The sequence below is a fragment of the Ictidomys tridecemlineatus genome, chromosome 2 (assembly GCF_052094955.1).
Source record: "Ictidomys tridecemlineatus isolate mIctTri1 chromosome 2, mIctTri1.hap1, whole genome shotgun sequence".
Taxonomy (NCBI): domain Eukaryota; kingdom Metazoa; phylum Chordata; class Mammalia; order Rodentia; family Sciuridae; genus Ictidomys; species Ictidomys tridecemlineatus.
In genome coordinates, this window is record NC_135478.1 from 145,080,412 (window position 1) to 145,102,194 (window position 21,783).

A 21,783-nucleotide genomic window follows, 5' to 3' on the forward strand; every position below is an offset into this window, starting at 1 on the left:
AGTGGGTGTGAAGTAACACCATATTGTGGTTTTGACTTGCATTTCCTGCTGACAGTGTCGAGCATCTCTTTTTGCCCCTGTTGGCTACCTGTATGTCTTCACTGAAGAAATGTCTCCACATCCTTGGCCTATTTTTAAACTGGTTTGTTTTTAATGCTCAGTTGTAGTGTTGGAGTTCTTTATGCTGGGTGCTAGACTTTTACTATTTTCTTGTAATGAGGATTAAACCCTGGGGTACTTAACCACTAAGCCACATCCTAAACCTTTTTTTTTTTTTTCATTTTGTTTAGAGACAGAGTCTTCCCTGAGTTGCTTAAGGCCTTGCTAAATTGCTAAGGCTGGCTTTGAACTCATGATCCTCCTGTATCAGCCTCTTGAGCTGCTGGTATTACAGGCATGTGTCATTGCGCCCATCTAAACTTTTATTGGACAAATGATTTGCAAGTATTTTCTCTGTGTGTTTGAGGTTTTCCTCTTCCTTGATAGCAACCATTGAAGCATAGAAGTTTTTGATTTTGATGAGTTGAAATTTTCTATTTCCTCTTTCATTGTTTGTGCCTTGAGAGTGTTATTTAATAAATAAGAACCTAGCCAGGTGCAATAGTGTATGTCTGTAATCCCAGTGGCTCATGAGGCTGAGGCAGAAGGATTGTAAGTTCAAAGCTAGTCTCACCAACTTAGTGAGGCCCTAAGCAATTTAATGAGACCTTGTCTCAAAATAAAAAGGGAGAGGGACTAAAGATGTGGCTCAGTGGTAGAGCACCCCTGGGTTCAACCCTGGTATCAAAAAAATAAAAAAAATATAAAAAGAAACCATTATGTAATCCAAGGTCACAAAAATTTACACCTGTTTTCTATTAAGTTTTATATTGTAGTTTTTCTCTCATTTAAGGTCTATAACCCATTTTGAGATTTATTTATTTATACACACATACTGAGGGTTGCATCCAGAGGTGCTCTACTACTCAGCAACATCCCCAGATATATTTTTTTCTTTTTTCCATAGCTTTATTGAGGTAAAACTGAAGTACAATAAAATGTACCTATTTGAAGTATGCAATTGCAATTTGATGAATTTAACATGTATGTAACTAATACAATAAATATAAAAAGCATTTCTTTTTTAAAATTTGAAATCAGGCAGACTGTGTTTCCTGCATGTTTTATTACATTATAAATCAATCACTTTAAGATATATAGAGCCCCATATCAACTATTTCAAAATTAAATGGTGCACTTATAAATATCTCTGAGGTCAAGGAAAAAAGCACAAGAAAAGTAAATAAAAAGTACTTTGAACTAAGTGATAATAAAGCTTAAACTATCAGGATCTCTGGGATGAAACAGTATTCAGATGAATATTTATAACAGAAAGAAGCTAGAATAACAAATCATTTTCAAATTAAGTAGTAGGAAGAGAAAAATAAGAGTAGGAGAAGAAATATTTGAATTAGAGAACAAATAATACAGCTAAACATTGATAAAAATCAAATAAGTCTAATCAAGAAAAAAACAAGAATACAGAAATTAATATCAATGAAAGGGACCTATCAAAATAACCCTACAGTTGCTAAAAATATATTAAGGTAATATTACAATTGTATGCCAACATTTGTGATAGCTTACATAACATGATCTATATTAGAGAAGGATCCATGTGCTTCTAAGAAGGTATATTCAGTCATTGATGAATGAAATATTCTACATATGTCTGTTAATCTAAATTATTATATTATTTAGTTCTATAGTTTCCTTGTTTAGTTTTTGTTTGGAGGATCTACCTAATAGTGAGAGAGGTGCGTTAAGTCACCTAGAATTATTATGTTGTCATCTATTTTATTCTTGAAATGAGAAGTGTTTGATATATGTACATGCTCAATTGCTTGAGGCATAAATATTTATGATTGTTATGTTTTGTTCATGTATGATTCCCTTAAGCAGTATGAAATGGCCTTCTTTATCCCTTATGATTAACACTGGCTTGAAAACCACCTTATCTGATATGAAGATAGAAATCCCTGCTTGTTTACAAGATCCATGTTTTTTCCCATCCTTTCATCTTCAGTCTGTGGATGTCTTGGAGACAGCATATTGTTGGGCCTTGTTTTTAATCCAATCTGCCGGTCTATGTCTTTTGATTGATGAGTTTAGGCCATGGATATTTAAGGTTATTATTAAGATAAGATCTGTGTTCCCAGTCATTTCAGTTTATTTCTAGTTTTTAATTTGAATTAGTTTGTCCTTTGATTGACTGTTCCTTTAGTGTAGTTCTTCCAATTCTCTGGGTTTTCTTTTTTCATTTCATCTTCATGGAGTATTTTGTTGAGAATTTTCTGAAGTGCAAGCTTTCTGGTTGTGAAGTTTTAAAATTTTTGTTTATCATGGAAGGTTTTTATTTCATCTTTAAATCTGAAGCTTAATTTTGCTGGATATAGGATTCTTGGTTGGCGTCCATTTTCTTTCAGAGTTAATATGTTATTCCAGGACCTCCTAGATTTGAGGGTCTGGACTGACAAATCAGCTGATATCCATATTGGTTTTCCCCTATATATAATCTAATATTTTTCTCTTGCAGGCTTTAAAAATTCTATCCTTATTCTGTATGCTAGGCATTTTCATTATGATGTGCCTGGATATGGATCTGTTGTAATTTTGCACATTGGGGTCCTATAAGCCTCTTGTATTTGATTTCCCATTTCATTCTTTAGATTTGGGAAATTTTCTGACATTATTACATTGTAAAGATTGTGCATTCCTTTGGTTTATATCTCTGCACCTTCATCTATCCCAATAAATCTTAAATTTGGTCTTTTCATGTTATCCTATATTTCTTGGAAGTTCTGTTCATGGTTTCTTAACGTCTTCTCTCTCTGGTTCAGTTTATTTTTAAGGTTATATATTTTGTCTTCATTTTCTGAGGTTCTGTATTCCAAGTGGCCTAGTCTGTTGGTGATGCTTTTTATTGAATTTTTAATTTGGTTTATTTCCTTCATTTCAAGGATTTGTTTGATTTTTCTTCAGAATCTCTACCTCTTTATTGAAGTGATTATTTGCTGCCTGTATTTGCTCTCTTACAGCATCCTTTACTTCGCAGATCAATTTAACTATGTACATGCTAAACTCCTTTCCTGACATTTCTTCCACTGTGGGATTGATAGATTCTGTTAGTGGAGTATCTTGGTTTGTTTGGTACAATTTGTTCCCTTGCTTTTTCACGTTGTTTGTGTGGCTACTCATCTAACAGTATGGATCTGAGGCAGTAGAGTTTCTACCTTGTGGATTTATAGAAACCTGAAGGTTTCTAGTACACCTCACTGTTTAGGGGGAAGAAAATAATAACAACAACTATGCAAACAATTTACAGCATTAAACCAAATGTTCCTACTATGATGTCTACAATGTTAATTATCACAATAAACAAATAATAGGATCAGTTATTGCCTACAATAAAAACAGCAAGTTTGCAAAAGGGTTTACATTTACAAATGGTGGACAGGGAGAGAACAGAAGTGATATAGGATGTGATGGTTATGTGGGAGGAGAGAAAACAGAAGAAAAGGGTTAACGGAAGAGTGAAAGATGAAACAGTAGAGATTGGCTGTTAGAAGAAGAAAAGTGAGAGTCAAGCGAAACAGAAGAAAAAAAAATATATATATATAAATAAACCAAAATTAAAAAATTAAAACAAAAATAAAGGAATACAAAACAAAACTAAAATATACTAAATATGCTAGTTCACAAAAAATCCATTTAAAATAACTAGCTTCAAAAATTCTAGAGATGAGAAGCAGAAACAAAAAGGTGACTGTATAAATGTCCATGTACCTTGAAGGTCACAATTAAACAGTGAAAAGAAATTAAAAAAAAAAGAGAGAGAAAACAAACCTTGATGAAAAGTTAAAAATTCTTTCCCTTGGAGTTCAAAACATTCTCAGCTTCTCTTCTCAGGAGTTTTAGGTGGATTTTCTGGAGTGTTATGTTCCACTCTGTTGATTGCTAGGATTCCAGGAGGAGTTCCTGGAGGCAGGGTTTAGGCTTAGGCGGGCTCCAGGCTCTTTACTGATCTGGTCTGGATATTTTAAATCAGTGCACCTCCAGCGCCTAGTACTTGCTGGTCCATGCTGGAAGACTGTACCCCAAGGATCTCGCCTGGGTTCCATTTCTGTGCTGGGGATTCAATCCTTAGTCCCCTACAACACCTGCAGACCCCACTTTTCCTGGTTTCCAAACAACCTCTCGTGCCCCGACTCTTCAGAGTTCCTGGTCAGGTGCATCTCTCTCAGCTGGTCCTGCAAGCAGTCAGATTGTAGGGGGAGGGTAGAGCCAGGTGGGTTTCTTTGACTAGTTGTTCCCTGTGTAAACCTCTTTCCATGTTTGATTTTCTCCTGGTCACTTAAGCACACTCTATGTGGTGTAGCGTGTGTTTAATGGGCCTGTATTTGGGGCCAAACTTGGGTTTCCCAGGAATCGGCCCCCTTGGCTGCTGGGCCCCCACTCGATGGCTGAAAAATGTTTTTTTTTTTCGTCTTCCACAAGTACCTAGAGAGATGGCAGCTTCTTTCCCCACACATGGGTACACATGGGTATCATGCAGCAAGTTCTTCAGGTTTGCCAGGCAATGTCTTTGATATCTAATTGCTCTGTACCCAGACACACCTTGGGCCTCCCAAACTATGGGTTCCTTTAATGTCCTTATCCCTCTACTGTGCTCATGGAGGGACTGCTCTGGCTGGAGCTTCCAGCCCGGCTGGAGATCTATATGCAACAAAATGAAATTACACCTCTATCTCTCACCATACACAAAACTCAACTCAAAGTAGATCAAGGACCTATGAATTAAATCAGAGACCCTGGACTAATAGAAGAAAAAGTAGGCCCTAATCTCCATCATCTCAGATACTTCCGTAATAAGACTCCTATTGAGCAAGAATTAAATCAAGACTCAGTAAATGGGGTGGATTTAAACTAAAAAGCTTCTCAGCAAAAGAAGCAATCAGTGAAATGACTAGCGAGCCTACAGAATGGGAGCAAATTTTTACTACACACATATCAGAGCACTAATCTCTAGAATATATAAAGAACTCAAAAATATTAACACCAAAAATACCCCAAATAACCCAATCAATAAATGGGCCAAGGAACTGAACAGACACTTCTAAGAAGATGATATGCAATCAATCAATAAATATATGAAAAAATGGTCAACATCTATAGCAATTAGAGAAATACAAATCAAAACCACTTTAATATCCCATCTCACTCCAGTCAGAATGGCAGCTATTAAGAATAAAAACAATAATAAGTGTTGGCGAGGCTGTGGAGAAAAAAGCACACTCATACATTGTTGGTGGGACTATAAATTGGTGCAGCCAATATGGAAAGCAGTATGGAGATTCCTTGGAAAACTAGGAATGAAACCACCATTTGACCCAGTTATCCTACTCCTTGGTTTATACTCAGAGGACTTAAAAACAGCATACTACAGGGATGTAGCCACATCAATATTTATAGCAGCTCAATTCACAATAGCTAAATTGTGGAATCAACCTAGATACCCCTTCAGTAGACGAATGGATAAAGAAAATATGGTATATATACACAATGGAATATTACTCAGCATTAAAAGAAAATAAAATCATGGCATTTGCATGTAAATGGATGAAGTTGAAGAATATAATGCTAAGTAAAGTAAGCCAATCCTCCCCCAAACCAAATGTCGAATATTTTCTCTGATATAAGGATTCTGATTCATAATGGTGTTGGGGGGCAGCATGGGAGAAATTGAGAATCTTTAGATAGGACAAAGGGGAGGGAGGGGAAGGGAGGGAGGATGGGGGTAGGAAAGATGGTGGAATGAGATGGACATTATTACCCTAAGTACATGTATGAAAACATGTATGGTGTGACTGTGTGTGCAACCAGGGACATGAAAATTTGTGCTCTATTTGTGTAATATGAATGGAATTGCATTCTGCTGTCATATATAACTAATTAGAATAATTTTTTTAAAGAATTAGATTTAAAAAATCAGTTGATCAGAAATGTATGTCTAGACTCTGTTCTAGTCTGTTGATTAATTAATTTTTGGTACCAGGACTGAACCCAGGGCGCTTTACCATTAAGCCATGTCTCCAGCCCTTTTTATTTTTTATTTTGAGACATGGTCACATTAAGTTGCTTAGAACCTTGCTAAGTTGGTGAGGCAGGCCTTGAACTTGTGATCCTCTTGCCTCGACCTCCTAAGTCGCTAGGATTATAGGCATGTATCAGCGCACATGTATCTGTCATTATGTCAGACCTCACTGTCTTGATTACTATAGCTTCATAAGAACTTGTGAAATCAAGAAGTGCAAACCCTTTAGTTCTGCTCTTTCTCAGGTTATCTTGGCCAGTCTGGTTGCCTTGCGTTTTCATAAGTTTAGAGCCACATTGTCAATTTCTGCAAAAAGGCCAGACTGTGCTTTTACATCCATTTTCCTTCCTCTGTGTTTATCTGCTGTCTTCTCTTCTGCCCTCCCCCAGGTGCTGGGCCAGCCCCTCCAGGGAGTGCAGAGCTTGCGCAGGGCTGGGGAGTCTTGGCTGCTGCTTGTGTGCACAGCCAAGCTGGCCCAAGCAAAGGTAGCCCTGGCAGGCCATTGGGCTTGGACTGCAGGCCTGTTAGGGACCGTAGGAGCTTTCCTCTTCCTGGCCTCATGCCACTTCTTGGTTGAGGACAGGCTGCCTTGCCCCTACGGAGACATCAGGGGTGGTAGTGGCAGCCACCATGAAGGTGGCGACTAGAGAACAGTAGTTCAAGTGGATGCAGAACTCGGTGCTCACCTCCAGATTCTGTTTTTGTTCAAGTTCCACTCTTCTTCCCACTTTACAGAGACAACTAAGGCACCGGTAAGACTTTATGGTTCTGTAGCTGAAAAGGATTGTCAGGGTCAGGGCTGCGACAGTAGCTCCTGCTTGCCATGTGGTCCTGCCTCCAGGGCAGGCCCCTTCATGCTGAATCTCTGTGACCCATTGATTATGAGAGCAGAGCCCTCATACAGAACCCCTTTCTGGGTCAGTGTCCAGGATTTCTAAGGGTCAGGTTTAGGAGTAGTAAGGAGCGAGAAGTGAACCTGGGCTGAAGGGTAGATACATCAGTGCCTCGCTCTGCATTTATTTCCTGGTTGGGTTAGAATCATCACCGCCTATATCAGCATTTCAGGAAAGGTCAGGCCTTCCCAGCTCTACCAGAAACTTTCATTTGCATCATTGCTACTCAGCAGCATGGAGACACTTTAAAAGGCCCCATTATTGATGCTTTACAACAAGACCCAGGAGTGGCAGCAACAGAATTGTTTCTCTGTCCTCCCTCATGGATGGTGGGAAGATGTGGTATCATACTAGAAGACTTTGGGTCCCTCAAAGAAGGGATGACCATTCAGTAGCTACTTAACTTTTAAAACTGCCCTCAGTTTCCCGAGGTACCTGGAAGGAGACCTTGGATGACCTTTAACCCTGGTGATGTGTTTCTTGGAATTTGTTGTTCAGATGGGTGGTATCCATACCTTTTTGGTTGGGCACCCCTATGATGAAAAAGGTCTCTCTCTCTCAGACACACACATGCACACACAAACGTATGTACTTGCCCCTATTCATGTATTACACATATGTACACACACCCCTCTTCATATATGACATCGTCTACATCTAAGTCAACAGGTGTATTATGGGCACTAAGAAAAAAAATTTTAAAGGTTGTTCATTATTCTCATGTGAGGCTACTTAGCTTAATGAAGAGTCACAGGATCTGGTCCCCACCTCCAATCCCATCTCTGATCCTGTTGGTCCCTGCAACTCCCTGTGAAGAGGGCAGGTTTCACCCAGCATTCTGTATTGGACACAAAGTGTGCTTTTCTTTCAGGCTCATCCAGAATCAGATCACAGCCATGGGGACCGCCCAGCTGGCAAAGGCCTTACAGAACAACACTGGCATAACAGAGATTTGGTAAGGTTGTCTGCTTGTCATATTGACAGGGACTCTTGACTCAGCACTACTGTCTGTGTGTCCAGCACCACATGGGGCAGTTCCACTGACTCCTCCAACGACCCTCTAGAGTGGTGGTGTTGGCTTCACTATACACATGTAGAAACTGGGGTCCTGAGCAGCAGAGAACTTGTCCACGATGACAGCAAGAGCAGAAGTAGAATTCTGCCCAGCCTCCTGACTTTACCATCTAGGCCCCTGTCCTTGACCTTCATGGTGTTGCATGAGAGACTGGCTTGTGACAAGAGGGAGTCCTGCTGAGGTGGACCTCATGAGACTTAGGGGTAGCTGTGCTGGTCTGGAGTTTAGAACTCTCTCCCTCTTCCTTGGCATCCTGGGATTCAGGAGGCACCAGCAGGCTGGATTTGAGTTGATGTATGCTCTTCCTGTATTCTTGGGTCTGCTCTGAGAACATACTTATGCTAATGAAAAAAAAAGGGGGGGAAAAAAGACCCTACTTTTTGCTTTATAACATCGAGCCCCATTCTAGGTCTTTCTTGCCTCCCACAAGGTCCCCCCACCCCACACTCCATAGCCCCTTGGAAACAACTGTGTGGCTGAGGTAGGCCTGGTAGATACTGGGAGAGTGGCTCATAAAACACACAGGTGTTTCCCAGTAGTCATGAGAGTCTCCAGGCCTGTGACCTGCTACATGCCAGGCACCAGAGGTGCAGCAGTTAAATTGATGGCAGGAGCCCTGACTGCTCAAAAGTGCTGGCCTGAGTCGAGAGCTGAGGGCCCCAGTGTGCAGACTCTTCAGTGCTCTGGATATTTGTCCTCATGACTCTGATGTCTCTGACAGCCCCTGCCAATGTGAAGGTAGAGACCATTGTGGAGAAGCTGGCAGAGGGCAGAGCAGGGTTTCTGTAGAGGACCCTAACCATGGGAGTTACGTGTCCACTGTGGCTTCTCTGAGATCCATGGGGCAGCCATGACTCCAATCCTTCAGCTCAGGGGGTACTTGCCCATTAACTACTTCCTCCCTTCAAGACTTTCATAGCTAAGAAAAAAAATCAAAGTACAGTCTTCAGCCTTGGATCCTTGAATAGCATTTTACTTTGCTTTGGAACTGGTCAGTGGAGCAAAAGGCAGTCTGGTGATTTGCAGATTGCATTATTATTATTATTATTTTGGCTCTGAGGGATTAAACTCAGGGCACTTGACCACTATTTTGTATTTTATTTAGAGACAGGGTCTCACTGAGTTGCTTAGTGCCTCGCTTTTGCTGAGGCTGGCTTTGAACTTGCAATCCTCCTGAGCACCTGGGATTACAGGCATGTGCCACTGCACCCAGGGCAGCTTGCATTATTTTCAAATAAAATTGAAAAGGACAGAATACTGGGCTACAACATGCATAGCAGGGTATTCTAACTCCAGGCATGCATGTGGGTGAATTTAATTTCTATTTGGGGACATGGTCAAAAGCATTTTTTAAAAATGCTGTTGTAGAGAATGGAGCCTAGATCCAGTATGACAATGCTGGCATCTATGCCCATGAGGCTCTCAGCTGGCTCTTCTGCCTGAAAAGTGCTGGAGAGCTCCAGAGTGTCTGGCCTGCAGGCATCTCCAGCTAACTTATACTGTGACCTCTGCCCTGGGATGGCTCTGCTTCCTGTTGATTCTGTGTCTGAGGACCGAATGCAGAGAGGAGCAGTTTGCAGACCACAGTTGGTCCACACTCTTCTTCCAAGCTGGTTGAGACAGTTGTCTGTAGCTGCTTTAATTTTGCCAAGCTTGAACACATGCATTTTGTCCCTCAAGGCCACTGTTCCTACACAAGAAACTATCTGGGTAGGGCCAAGGGTCTTTGGCTTCAAGGCACGCTATCCAGAGAGTAAACACTTGTGTTCAGGTGGAGAGGGTGGGTTGGCCATCGATCCAGACATGCGACAGGACAGGTGGCTCAGGTACTGGCCTTGGGGACATCTTCCCTTCAGTTCCTAGCTTGTGCTGGGAGCTACCAAAGGGTATTTCTCTGTGCATGGCTTCTAAGGACTAGGCCTGGTCCAGGAGCTGCCACAGCAGGTCATAGGGCTGTGCTGGACTGGGAGGGGAGCTGTGGCTCCTGGGGCTTAGGGACACTGTGCTTGAGGCCACTACTGACAGAGCATCTTCTTGGACTTTTTTTCTACTGACATTTATTCAGTATAGTTCTTGTGTTTGAAGACGGAGCTCCCATGAGGCAGTGTCAACCCTGTGAGCTCCTGAAGGGGAGAGCCTGTGTAGTGGTCACAGCTGGGTCCCTAGGGGCTAGTGCTGCATCTTCATTCATTCCTTGAGGAACACAATGCTTGAGCGCCAGGCACCGCTAGTGCCGAGCATCTGTGGCAAATTGGATCTTCCCTCTTGGGCTCACTAGCTAGTGAGGGAGAGGCAGAGGAGGGGGGAACTCATTAAGGAGTTATGTAACTATCATTGTGAGGGGTGCTCCTAGGGGGAAGGCCAAAAGAAGGTGTCCAGGAAAGGTCTCCTAAGGAAATGGCATTTAAACAAAGCTACTGGGGCCAGAGTGCAGCTCAGCGTCAGAGCACTTGCCAAGCATGCTCAAGGCCCCGGGTTCTACCTCCAGCATCACGAAACAGTAACAACAAAACCTAAGCCTAAGGGTGAATAAGTTAGTCAACTAGGCTGGAGGGAAGGAGAGTGTTGCAAGGTAGGGAGAACAGCATATGCCCAGGCTCTGGGAAGGAGGGAGTGTGGTGTCCACAGAGAACAGCAAGAAGCTGCCGCATTAGAACGTTCAGACTATGTGAGAGGGTAAGGGGAGGCAGAGGAGACAGGCAGAGCCCAGGCCATAAAAGATCTGTGAGTTACATATCATGTATTTTGGTTTTTATCCTAAAAGTAATGGAAGGTTCATTGAAGGGATTGAAGCAGGAGAAGGATGTGGTCAGATTTCCAAGGCATAGGGACCACTTAGGTCCCTTCTGGGAAGCTTGATTTGAGACTAGGGCACTTATGAAGGGCCTGACAGGGGGATACTGCAGTGGTCCAGGTTGAGAGCAGATGGGTTCCCAGCCCAGGGTGTGGAATGGAGGCCACAGAGAGATTCCAGGCAGGGATTCTAGGGATGGCTAGGAGGAGGGTGTTAAGGTGGTCCCCGGGTCCTATCTGACACAACTGATGAAGGGAATCCTGGGGAGGTGTTATCACTTTGAGTTGCCCGGAAACACCAAGTGAAGACATAAGGTAGGAAACAGGCTCCACTGACCTCTGAATGAGGCTGTGGCAAAGATGAGAAGGCCTGAGGAAAAGGCCTGGCCCCAAGTCTGGAGGAAACTCAGTAGTCAGAGGTCACATGGAGAGTATAGGAAAGGAGGCCGAGGCAGAGTGCTCAGATACAGGAGAAACCCGGAAAACATGACATCAAGCCCAGGCAAGGTAGTGCTTCAAAGATGGAGAGCTGGCTCTGGAGCAGGAGGATCCCAAGTTTGAAGCCAGCCTGAGCAACTTGCTACAACCCTGTCTTAAAATAAAAAAGACTGGGGATGTAGCTGAGTGGCAGAGTGCTTGCCTAGCACGCAATGTTCATGGATTCAATCCCTGCTACTGCAAAAAAAAAAAAAAAAAAAAAATAGAAACTGTTAAGACAGCCAAATGCTGCCTGTGAAAGCCCAGAAGACAAGACCTGAGAAAAATGTCACTAAGTTCAGGCTTTTGGAGGCTCTAGGTGACCTTAGTGAGATACTCGGTTATGAAAGCGAAAGTGACTGGAGAGGATTAATATTAGTATCAAAGCACCACTTGACTAGAGCCTGTTTCTTACCTTGAGGGTTGTGTTATGCTCAAGAGTGAGTTAGGGACATGGAAGGAGCATCCGATAGTCCCCAGTGCTTTCCTGTGTGTAAAATTTGTTTTTCTTGGGATGGGGTTGTGGCTCAGTGGTAGAGCACTTGCCTTGCATGTGTGAAGTATTGGGTTCTATTCTCAGCACCACATAAAAAAATAAACAAAAGTTACTGTGTCCATCTACAACTAAAAATATATATAGTTTTTAATTATTTTTCTCCTTCTCACCAGTCTAAATGGGAACTTGATAGAGCCAGAGGAGGCCAAAGTCTTTGAAGATGAGAAGCGGATCATTTGTTTCTGAGAGGACTTTCCTATGCTTGGGTCTTCACCCTGGGAGGCCCCGTAGCAGCTGCTGCCACCCTGTGCAGTCAGGGCAAGCAGGCTGCGACCCAAGGCATGCGGCCAGGTGCCTGATGGAGCCCACTCCTAATGATGCAGGCCCACCTCTGTGGTGATGTCTACCCTAAGCTGTTAGGGTGTTGCAGGAACAGTGTGCACCCTGTGAGCTGCGGTAGTCACTGCAAAACAGTATCAGGTTTTCTATACTATGAAGACTTTGTTGTGTATCTGTAATTATTTTATCCAAAGCTGGAGGAATAAGACTGAAGAAGAGAGAAGGCCAGTCACAGCTGGCACAGATGCCTGCCCTAAGAACCAGAGCGAGTGTGTTGGTCACTGCTGTCTTCAGGGGAGAGTGGAGGACCTGGTGCAGAGTCAGTGCCAAGCTTCTGGGAAAGAAGGTTCTCAACGCACAGGAAATATCCACCCTCCTTAGTACTTCCCCACGTACTGATGTCCCCTTCATGGCTGTGGATACTGAAGGGTGTAGGACATGGGGATGTGGCTTATCAAGGTCCTGTGGGGAGCTGGTGTCAGGAGCTCATCACAGGCTTCTCAGTCCTGAGTCTAGGCCAGTCTAAGAGGAAGACAGTGACAATGCCTTCATCACATAGAGCTTCGAGTCTGGCCTCTACCTGTCCCAACTGCACTCCACAGCTGATGTGCCTGCCCAGGAAGAAGCATGGACTCCTGTTCTCCAGAGGGATAGGCATGACTTGTCTTGGTGGCCCTGGCACCCACACCACACAGAAGCTTTTTTCTACATTGCCGTCTTAGGAAGGGAAGTCTCAGCCAGGCGTGATGGCACACTCCTGTAATCCCAGTGGCTGGGGAGGCTGAGGCAGGAGGATTGTGGGTTCAAAGCCAGCCTCAGCAAAAGCGAAGCACTAAGCAATTCAGTGAGACCCTGTCTCTAAAATACAAAATAGGGCTGGGGATGTGGCTCAGTGGTCGAGTGCCCCTGAATCCAATCCCTGGTACCAAAAAAGGAAATAAAAAAGGGAAGTCTCTTCCTGCCCCTGAACAGCTGGGGGGGTGGTGAATGAAGACTCGGGGAGCCTGCTGAGAACTCAGCCAGCAGAGTGTGCTAGACCCCTACCACTGTGGGGGGCACATGGTGGATGCTCTGTGAGGTGGGGTGGGGTTATCACAAGAGAACTTGTTCTTTGGCCACCTCATTGTTAATAAAATATTTAAAATGCTCACCATTTTGAAATGTTAGGGCTGGGATTGTTTGGAGGGACTTGGCCTGGTGCTGTGAGCCTCAAGCCCATCCTGACTCAATGCACTGTGGACAACGTTCTGGATAAAGTGCTCCAGGGGGAGGCCTGAAGAAGGGAGGCCAGAGGTGTCCCAAGTGTGGTCCGGCACGGTCCTCTCCACCTACCAAGGGACAAGAAAAGGTGAAGGCACTATCTGAGGCTGCTCCATCTGGCCTCTGAATCCATACCGGGGTGGGGTGGGGGGCTCTTGTGCTGGCTGGGCTCAGGACACATGGAGTGGCCCAATTTCATGCATTCACCACAGCACACAGTAGGTCCTGCCAGGCCCACTACCTTCCTTGGCTGTTCACTGATGGATGGAGGACAAGGTGGTCCTGAGGCAAGAGGGGACAGCATGGGAAGGGTAAGGGGTCCCTCCTAGAAAGCCACAGTGTTCTAGGTTCAAGCCTGGCTCCATACATAGCCTGCTAGGGAGGGTGCGATTCAGCAGGTTATGGGGGATATCCTGTAGCTCAGACCACTGTACGGTGATTGTTCCCTTAAAGGCACTGCTGTGGTGCTTCCTCCAATGTATCCCCGACCCCAGACCCAGATATTCACCTGGTCATCTCCCTCTGAGGCAGCAGTCTGTTCCCCAGCATAGAATCTGGGCAGTAGATCCTCTTGCAAAGGGCAAGGAAATCCTCAAGGTGAGCTGAAGGCCAAGGGCATGAGGAACACAGAGCACAGATTCAGACTACAAATTCACCAAGTCTCACCAAGAAACACACTTCCTGGGAACAAAGTTCAGATTTTATCAAACAGCTAAATGTAAACTCTTGAAAGTCTAAAATTTACTCAGCAACTACTAAACATTATTGCTCTAAAGACTTGCAAGACCGCAACCTCTCAGGGACTCCATTTGTGTGGTTATAGTGTGAAGTACTATTTGTAACACCTCCATCTTCTACATGGTAAAAGGTAGATTCTGATCCTTTTATAAAACCAAAAGCAGGTTTCCAACTTTCCAGAAAGGGTCTCCACCACACAGATGAGCTGAGCACAGGTGTACAGGCTTGTCCTAATCATGAAAAAGACAACAGAAAAAATATAAAAAGTGAGCTCTGTGAACTTGGGATATGACTGACCACTCCTTTCCATAGTATGCCTTGGCTGATTTGAGGAAAGAAACTATTGCTTCTGTACATCATACCTGCATTTATATCATGTTCACACTGATTTGGAACTCAATTTAAAAAGCCATGCAAAGTCACTGTGTCCAAGTGTAATTAGCTCCGAGGAGCTCCAGCCTGCTTTTGCCCTGATGCGTGGCTTTGGGCCCAGCCTAGGTCTGCTGGAATCTTGATATCCTCTGTGAAAAATGGGAATCCAAGAGCACTGACTCAGGAGGTTATTGAGAGAAGGTGAAATAAGGTGTTCTAGAAAGTAGTTGGTGTGCCTGGCTGAGGGTCCCCTCCTCCGTACCCACCAGTTACTATAAAACCAGCTTTTCTCATTTCCCCTCTCACTCCTAGGCTTAGAGGGACCTTTCCAACAAGACTAAATATGGCAGTGGAAGTTCTCAAAGTAAAATTCAACATCAAGGTTCCTGTAGTATCCTAGCTTTCTGGTATCTCATCCTCATTGCATAGTAGGGCAGAGGCCAGCACCACTGCACAGAGCCAGGCACATGGGTGTGAGCAATATCCCAATTTCCTTTCAGCTCTGGAACCAGGCAGGAGTACTGACTGGGATCATAGACATTTTTCCAGGTGTGGTACAGTAAGTCTGTAGCATGTAATGGAGGAGGAGGGGGTGAGAAACAGGGGTGGAGGAGCAAGAGGAGGAGGAGGAGAAGAAGAAAAGAACACAAGATGAAACTTGCTTTGGAACTGAAAGACATAACTATGACCATGGAGGGGCATTGCAATGAAAGCAGACTCGGTTCATGAGGAGGCCAAGACTCGTGTGACCACATGAGGCCTGTGGCACAGCTATAGAGCAGGGCCGTTCCAGCACTGTTCTCTCCATCTAAAAACCGAATGAACTGCACCTACAACTGACTGAAGACGTCTTTTCTAGAGACATTACACACTGAAAAAATGACCTGTGATTTAAGAAAGACTTAAAATAATAGATTAAATAAACACAAGGTTTTGAAGACCACTTGGGGTGCTTTTTGTAACCAATAACAAGTCAAAATGTCTCAAAAAATCTTCCCTGATTTTTCCCTCTGTCTCACAGTGCATTTATTTTTGTTGTAAAAGGGGTATCACAATGTTAAAGGGAACCTTGAAAATGTGTATATCAGCGTACCAAAGCAGCTATTTTAGTTTTTACATATCATCTCCTGTGCTTTGTCTGAACATCTTTTTTCATAGGTATAATTCCAGTGCCTATTTGCAGTTCTTAATCAAACATTTTCCCACATCATTACCATAGTCTTTAAAATTATCATTAGTGGTTTATGAGTTTGAGAATTTGCTTATTATGTTCCAGTTGTTAAGACATTCATGTTTCTGGATTGGCTGTGATTATTATAGACACTGTTTGGTAGAATTAAAAACTTTATGGTTATTTCTTCACAGTGGGATTACTGAGGCTAAAATCTCTTGCTATGAAATTTCATTTCTTTTTAAAACTGTTAGGGATTAAAAAAAAACAGATATATAGGTGAAAGAGAATAATGTAACCATCAGTGTCTCCTCTAAGGAGGAATAAAACTCCCTGCCCCTGCACCTCAGCAGACACAATGTCCAGGCTCTGCCTGCACAGGGACATGTGTGTCCAAGACTCACAATGCCAACAAATATAGCTGAAGGAAAGAATTAAAAAGCCCACAAATTGCCATCTATTTAGGTGATAGTGTACAAGGTGATGACTAATGTGCATGTGTTAAGACCTTCAAAGTCAGTTTTCCTGGATGACGTGTGCTTGCTTTGCCTAAACAAACCTGGCCTGACTCAGCCCTGCAATATCAGGTCTGATGGAAACTACTTCCTCCCATAGCCTTGTAATGTAGAAATTATTTCATGAATGAGGAAACTGAGGACTGGTAACATGAATATGTATCTTATTAAACAGGATGTGTACAAAAATTAAAAGAAAAAAGACAAAGAGGAAAACCTTCCGGGAAGGGGGCTCAGCAAATGTGGAATGCCGCACCTGGCCCATCTAAGATCTCCAGATCACTTAGTTTAACCCCTCACTCTACCCACCCGGAAACTGATATCAGAGAAAAAAGCAACTCGCCCAAGGTCAGACACTTATTCCTGGTGGAGCTGGAACACAAACACGTGCCTTCTGGCTGGTTTTATTGTGCCTCTGTTCTGATAGATTTGCAACCTTCAGTTCACTTTGCAACTGATCATCTTTCTGCCAAGTCTGTTAAACGTGGTTCTAATCTAGGCCAAGCAAAATGATATGAGGTCTTTTTGTGTTCCTGGCATTTCCACAGAAAAAACCTCTTATTTTTCTCCTATGTTGATGATGTTAAAAGCAACAGGACTCTGTCATATCTGTGAACCCCACTGACAGTCCTAGGTTAGGAGCATCCTGGAGAATGGCAGGTTAAGAGTTTTGACTCTACAGAGTCAACAGCTTCATATATAGTCACACATCCCCAATCCCCAGCCACAAGACTGGACCAAAGGAAGGAAGTATGTGCATTCAAGAAAGCTACAGGTCACATGGGGGTGATTTTCATCACAAGAGGGCAGCATGCTCCATTAATTCATTCATTATATAAAAGTGGCCCAAAAAGTCAACAGTGCATGGGGCCTGGCACATTATTTAATTAAGACTCAAACCCAAGTACATTGTACTAAGAGCAATATTATCTTAAGCCCATTCATCCATGAATTCAAAGATGTCCACAAGTGCAGAGAGTTGGCCAAGGATACATTAAATGAGCATTTGGCAAGTTCTCCAGGGACCAAAGGTTTGGGTTCAAATCCTAATGATACTAGTAGCAGTGTGACCTTGGACAAATGACTCACCTTTTCTGTACTCGAATTCCCTCTATTTTATCATAGGGTTGATAAAATAGTGTTCCCCTTGTAGGGTTGTTTATGAATAAATGAATTAATTAATCCAGGCACAGTAGCATACACCTGTAATTCCAGCTGTTTGGGAGACTGAAGCAGGAGGAACACAAGTTTGAGGCCAGCCTGGGCAACATAGTGAGACCCTGTTTCAAAATAAAATATAATATAAATAATAATAAATATAAATAAGAAAGGCCAGGGATGTAGCTCAGTGGTAGTACTCAGTCCCTAGTACTAAAAAAAATTAATACAAAGCTCTTAAAAACAGTACCTATATGTAGTTATGGCTCCCAAAGTGGAAATTCTTGTTACCCAATTAAATTTTTTTCTTTCCAGCATTGCCTTAATGGGAATTAGGATAAGGCTGGCGATAAGAGGAGATATAGTAGACCATCTTTCATAACCCTAAGAGCACCAAGACGACATCACCGTTTCAAATGGCAAAGTCCAGACTTTTAAGCCCAGAGACCAGAAGCCATATTCAAGGTTGAATACCTACCTAAGGGATTAGAACAATACATTGCCCACTTTTGAAACTGTCTTCACTTTTGTTTTGTAAGGGAATCACGTGTCTAGGTGAACATGGATAAAGCAGCATGGATTAGGAAAGCCAAAGCTTGGTTTGCATTATGATTTGATTTCACAGAGAGTAGAGTAGATGATCTGGCTTTCCACACCGAAATGATTTGGCTGAAGGTTCTTTCTTTCCTATCAGGACACGGCTCTCTTTCTGGCCTTCTTCTTACTCACTCATGAACATTGCTACTGATTTTCCTGCCTGTAGCAAAAACCAGAGCTGGAGAGGACAGGCGGAAGAGAAACAGAACAAATGGGAGAGTAGGAAGTAGGTGGGTTAATTTTTAGAATCTTGACTTCTATATCAAGTCTTCCTCTTGCTGTGTCTAGGGGGGTCCCAGTGTATGTGAGGCCATCAGCCTGGCAGTCTAGGCACAGTGAAGTTTTATGGGGTCAGCAAGCTTATCACCTACTGAGCAACCATGTGTAGCATCCCAGCTGCCCACTGCTGCATTTAGATTTCCAACACAATGTCCTCTAGGTGATGTGTAAGATCTTTTTCCACACAGGGCATGGTGGCATGTGCCTGTAATCCCAGAGACTCAGGAGAAGGCTGAGGCAGGAAGATCACAAATTCAAAGCTAGCCTCAGCACCGTAGTGAGACTCTGAAAATAAAAAGGCCTGGGGATGTAGCTAGGCTAAAACATCCCTGGGTTCAAATCTCAGTATTAGAAAGAGAAGTAGGGGAGGGGGGATCTTTTTCCTTCTGCTGAAATAATACACTTGTTTCATTTTCCAGAAGGACCCACTGGTGGTCAACAAAAGCCTTCCACTTGATTCAGGAAGTCAAGTGTTTTCAACTTTTTCCTTATCACCCCCGCAAAGACTATTAATAAAGACACTTTTCTAATCCCCCTCCTCCAGTACATTTTAATACATAGAAACACTGTATATCTATTTATCCTCCAAAGGGCCATAACCATGGAACATCTAAGTTCTTTTCTGCCTCCTCAGGGGTGGTATCTCCTTGGTGAGAACACTTGATCCAGTCCAAACATGAAGGTTCTTCTTATCCTACCATCTCTAAGAATCCCAAAGAGCTATCTGCCTTTCCATACATTATTCAACTTTTAATTTAATAAACCTTAATAGCTTTAAATTTTACATTCTCTTGCTTTCTTTTCCTTCTTTTATCTGTCCTGAAGGTAGTTGTAATCTATGTGCAAAAACTTTGCTTATGTCATACAAAAAAAAAAATGTTGTTTGCAAAAGGGGAACAATCCCTCTGGACAGCTGTCATTTGAAGCACTCTAGCCCATGCAGCCTCAGAGAAGAATTTTCGAGATGTGTCCCTAACTCCTGCCACCAGCCAGTGGGCAGGACTTGAGGCCACATTTGCCTTTGCTGCTGTCCCACTTCTCTTTCTCACTTCCTGGATCCCCTACTCTCCAGCCCCCTTCAAGACATCCAGATATGTCTAGAATTCCCCTTTTGCAATAGAACCCAAGCTTCTGCCTGCCCCAGGCTGCCAACCTCCTTCATCAGCCCTCCCCAAACATCACCACCAAGTTCAGCTCGACATTAGAACATTAGACCAAGTCAAGTAATTCAGGAAGTACAGCTATCTGATGAGCTTACCCCTTTAAATACCTTACGTATCAGAATAAGAGCTGGTTGAACAAAAAAGTTCTAATTAGGCACATAAATGCAGAGACTTAAGGACAAATCTTTGTGTCCCCCCTCAACTGTCATGTGTGCAATCTCAGAAGGATTCCAGAACGTGGTTGGCATTTCTGGAAAGGTTTGATCCCTGCAATGTCTTAAGTATAAGTTGAGAAAGTCCATCTATCCATGCATTCATCTTACACATAAATACTGAATATCTATTTTCTGCCAGATAGTGTGTGCTGTTAGGAGAATAATGGCTAGGGTTATGTCTGGCACTTTTTAACCTGTTTACAAGTTAGTAAGTTAGACTGTTATTGGTTCATGGATGCTGACACAGACGCAGCCTCCTAGGTCAGAGGCGTAGAACTGTGACAGACAATAGACAGCATGAGCACCGGCAGGTCTGCACATTTTCCACGCTCCTTATCCCCACAGGGATAGTATGGTGGGGTCCATAGTATGGTGGATGCTACACATGCACATATAGTGGCTTTGCAGAAGAACACTGAGCATGGGGACCCTGATGTGTTACAGAAAGCAGCAAGCAAGTCTACTGTCTCTCCTGGAGAATGATGATAGTTCAGACCTCAAGATTATCTATGATCAACACAGTATCTGCTGGGAAACAGCCTGGGAAGAGTAGTCAGGGCTAACAATTGTCCACATAGCCAGGAACAAGGTGCAAGGATGCTCAAGATGCAGGCAGACTACCTCTCCCAACAGTAAGCTAAAACACAGGGACCCTGCCCTCCTACCATGTCCAGTCTACTGGGGAAGATGCAAGTATTTATTCAAATCATCAGGTAGATAAATATCAAATTACAACCATGATGAGGACTCAGAGGACCTATCATAAGGTACATTCTTTGCCCCCAGAACAGGAAACATGATATGAGAGGAGGAAGGTGAGGGATTCAGTAGTCAAAACAGCCTGGGAAAGGCCCTGTGGTTGCTGAAAGCCTGGCCACTGCAAAGGAGCATGATTCGGGAGGAGGAGGAGCAAGCATGGGCATGGCTGGGAAGAACAAGGTAGGGGCCCATTCCTGGAGAGGCCAGGATTTCTTAGACTGTTGTGACGTGCTAGGGGGTTGTGGAAACATTTTGTTTTGGTATAACCCTGATTTCTGTTTTTAAAGGTGAAGCAGAATGTCAGAGTTCATCAGAGAGTAGCTTTAAGAAGCAATATGGATCTAGAGCCAGACAGACACTAACTTGTTAATAAAGCATAAGTATTGTTTTGTGACACTTTTCTATATAAAATATGTGCCAATTATACTGAGTCTCAATATAAGTTGTGTTTCTTATTATGGGTAAAGGTTTAAAAAATTTAAGGGTTTTGGTCTTTGGGAGTCAGTGAAGCCACTGCAAGATTTCAGGAGAGGAATGTGGTGACATCAGGTTTATATTTCCAAAGATTGCTTTGGCTAATGTATGGAGATTGGGGGCCTTGAGGCAACCGCTGAGTTGCTCTTGTAGTTGAGGCAGAGTAGATAGTGGCTAATGGACAGTTCTGGAAGGTGGCAGTTCTGGATTCTGACATTGAATACAGAGGTCTTGAGAGCCAGTTTGTGTATTCTGTGGTTGGGGCTTCAATCAGCATCGGAGTCCACCTGGAATATTAGTGCTCTCAGTTAGGACTTTCCTGTTTGTAAATAACAGAATCTTCCTTCGAGTATCTTAGGCAAAGGGGGAATTTTATAGGATGAATCCTTTAAATTCATAAAAAAATTTCCCTGTAAGCTGGAGGCTAGAAGACCAATATGGAAAATGGGCAGGAATCAAGACTGTTCTGGAAGGCTTAAGAAGTGGCACAATCAACATGACCAGGACTCCTGATAGTACTTTTATCTTTACCCATATTCAAAGCTCTGAGCAAACACATCCAACTGAGCAAGTTTAGTCACAGGCCATGCCACAGCTGCCAGGAGATAGGGCAAGGGAGGGCGTAGGCCCTTTGTTTTCCACAGTAGGAATTGGGGCGTTATCCCCCATACCCCACTGCAAGATGACTCACAGGGCTAGGTTCTCTCAGAAGAAAAGGGCCCTGAATTCTGAACTACCACAGTTCAACACAAGTCCATGATAATTTCTGATAGGAAATGAAGGACTTAAGCATAGAATTTTGGAGAAGGAATGATGGTAAGGGATGTGATAAAGATCAGCCTCTTCCCTATCTTCTTGGCACCACTTCAGCTCTCC

At 43.2% G+C, this 21,783-nt stretch overlaps 1 protein-coding gene and 1 long non-coding RNA gene across 5 annotated transcripts in view; one reads left to right on the plus strand and one right to left on the minus strand.

Annotated features, from left to right (window-relative positions):
* Positions 1-13,356, plus strand: part of Nod1 (nucleotide binding oligomerization domain containing 1) — a 50,870-nt gene extending 37,514 nt beyond the window's left edge. For all 4 annotated transcript variants that reach the window (XM_078039903.1, XM_013355982.4, XM_021722259.3 and 1 more), the window contains 2 exons: positions 7,898-7,981; positions 12,041-13,356. In XM_078039903.1, the coding sequence (XP_077896029.1) occupies positions 7,898-7,981; positions 12,041-12,113 (157 nt within the window). In that variant the 3' untranslated portion in view covers positions 12,114-13,356. The remainder of the gene's footprint in view (positions 1-7,897; positions 7,982-12,040) is intronic.
* Positions 905-20,892, minus strand: LOC120891965 (uncharacterized). The gene is made up of 2 exons (XR_013435084.1): positions 13,975-20,892; positions 905-13,534 (listed from the first exon to the last, which is right to left on the minus strand). It is a non-coding gene; the product is annotated as an uncharacterized LOC120891965 (long non-coding RNA).
* Positions 20,893-21,783: the final 891 nt, after the last annotated feature.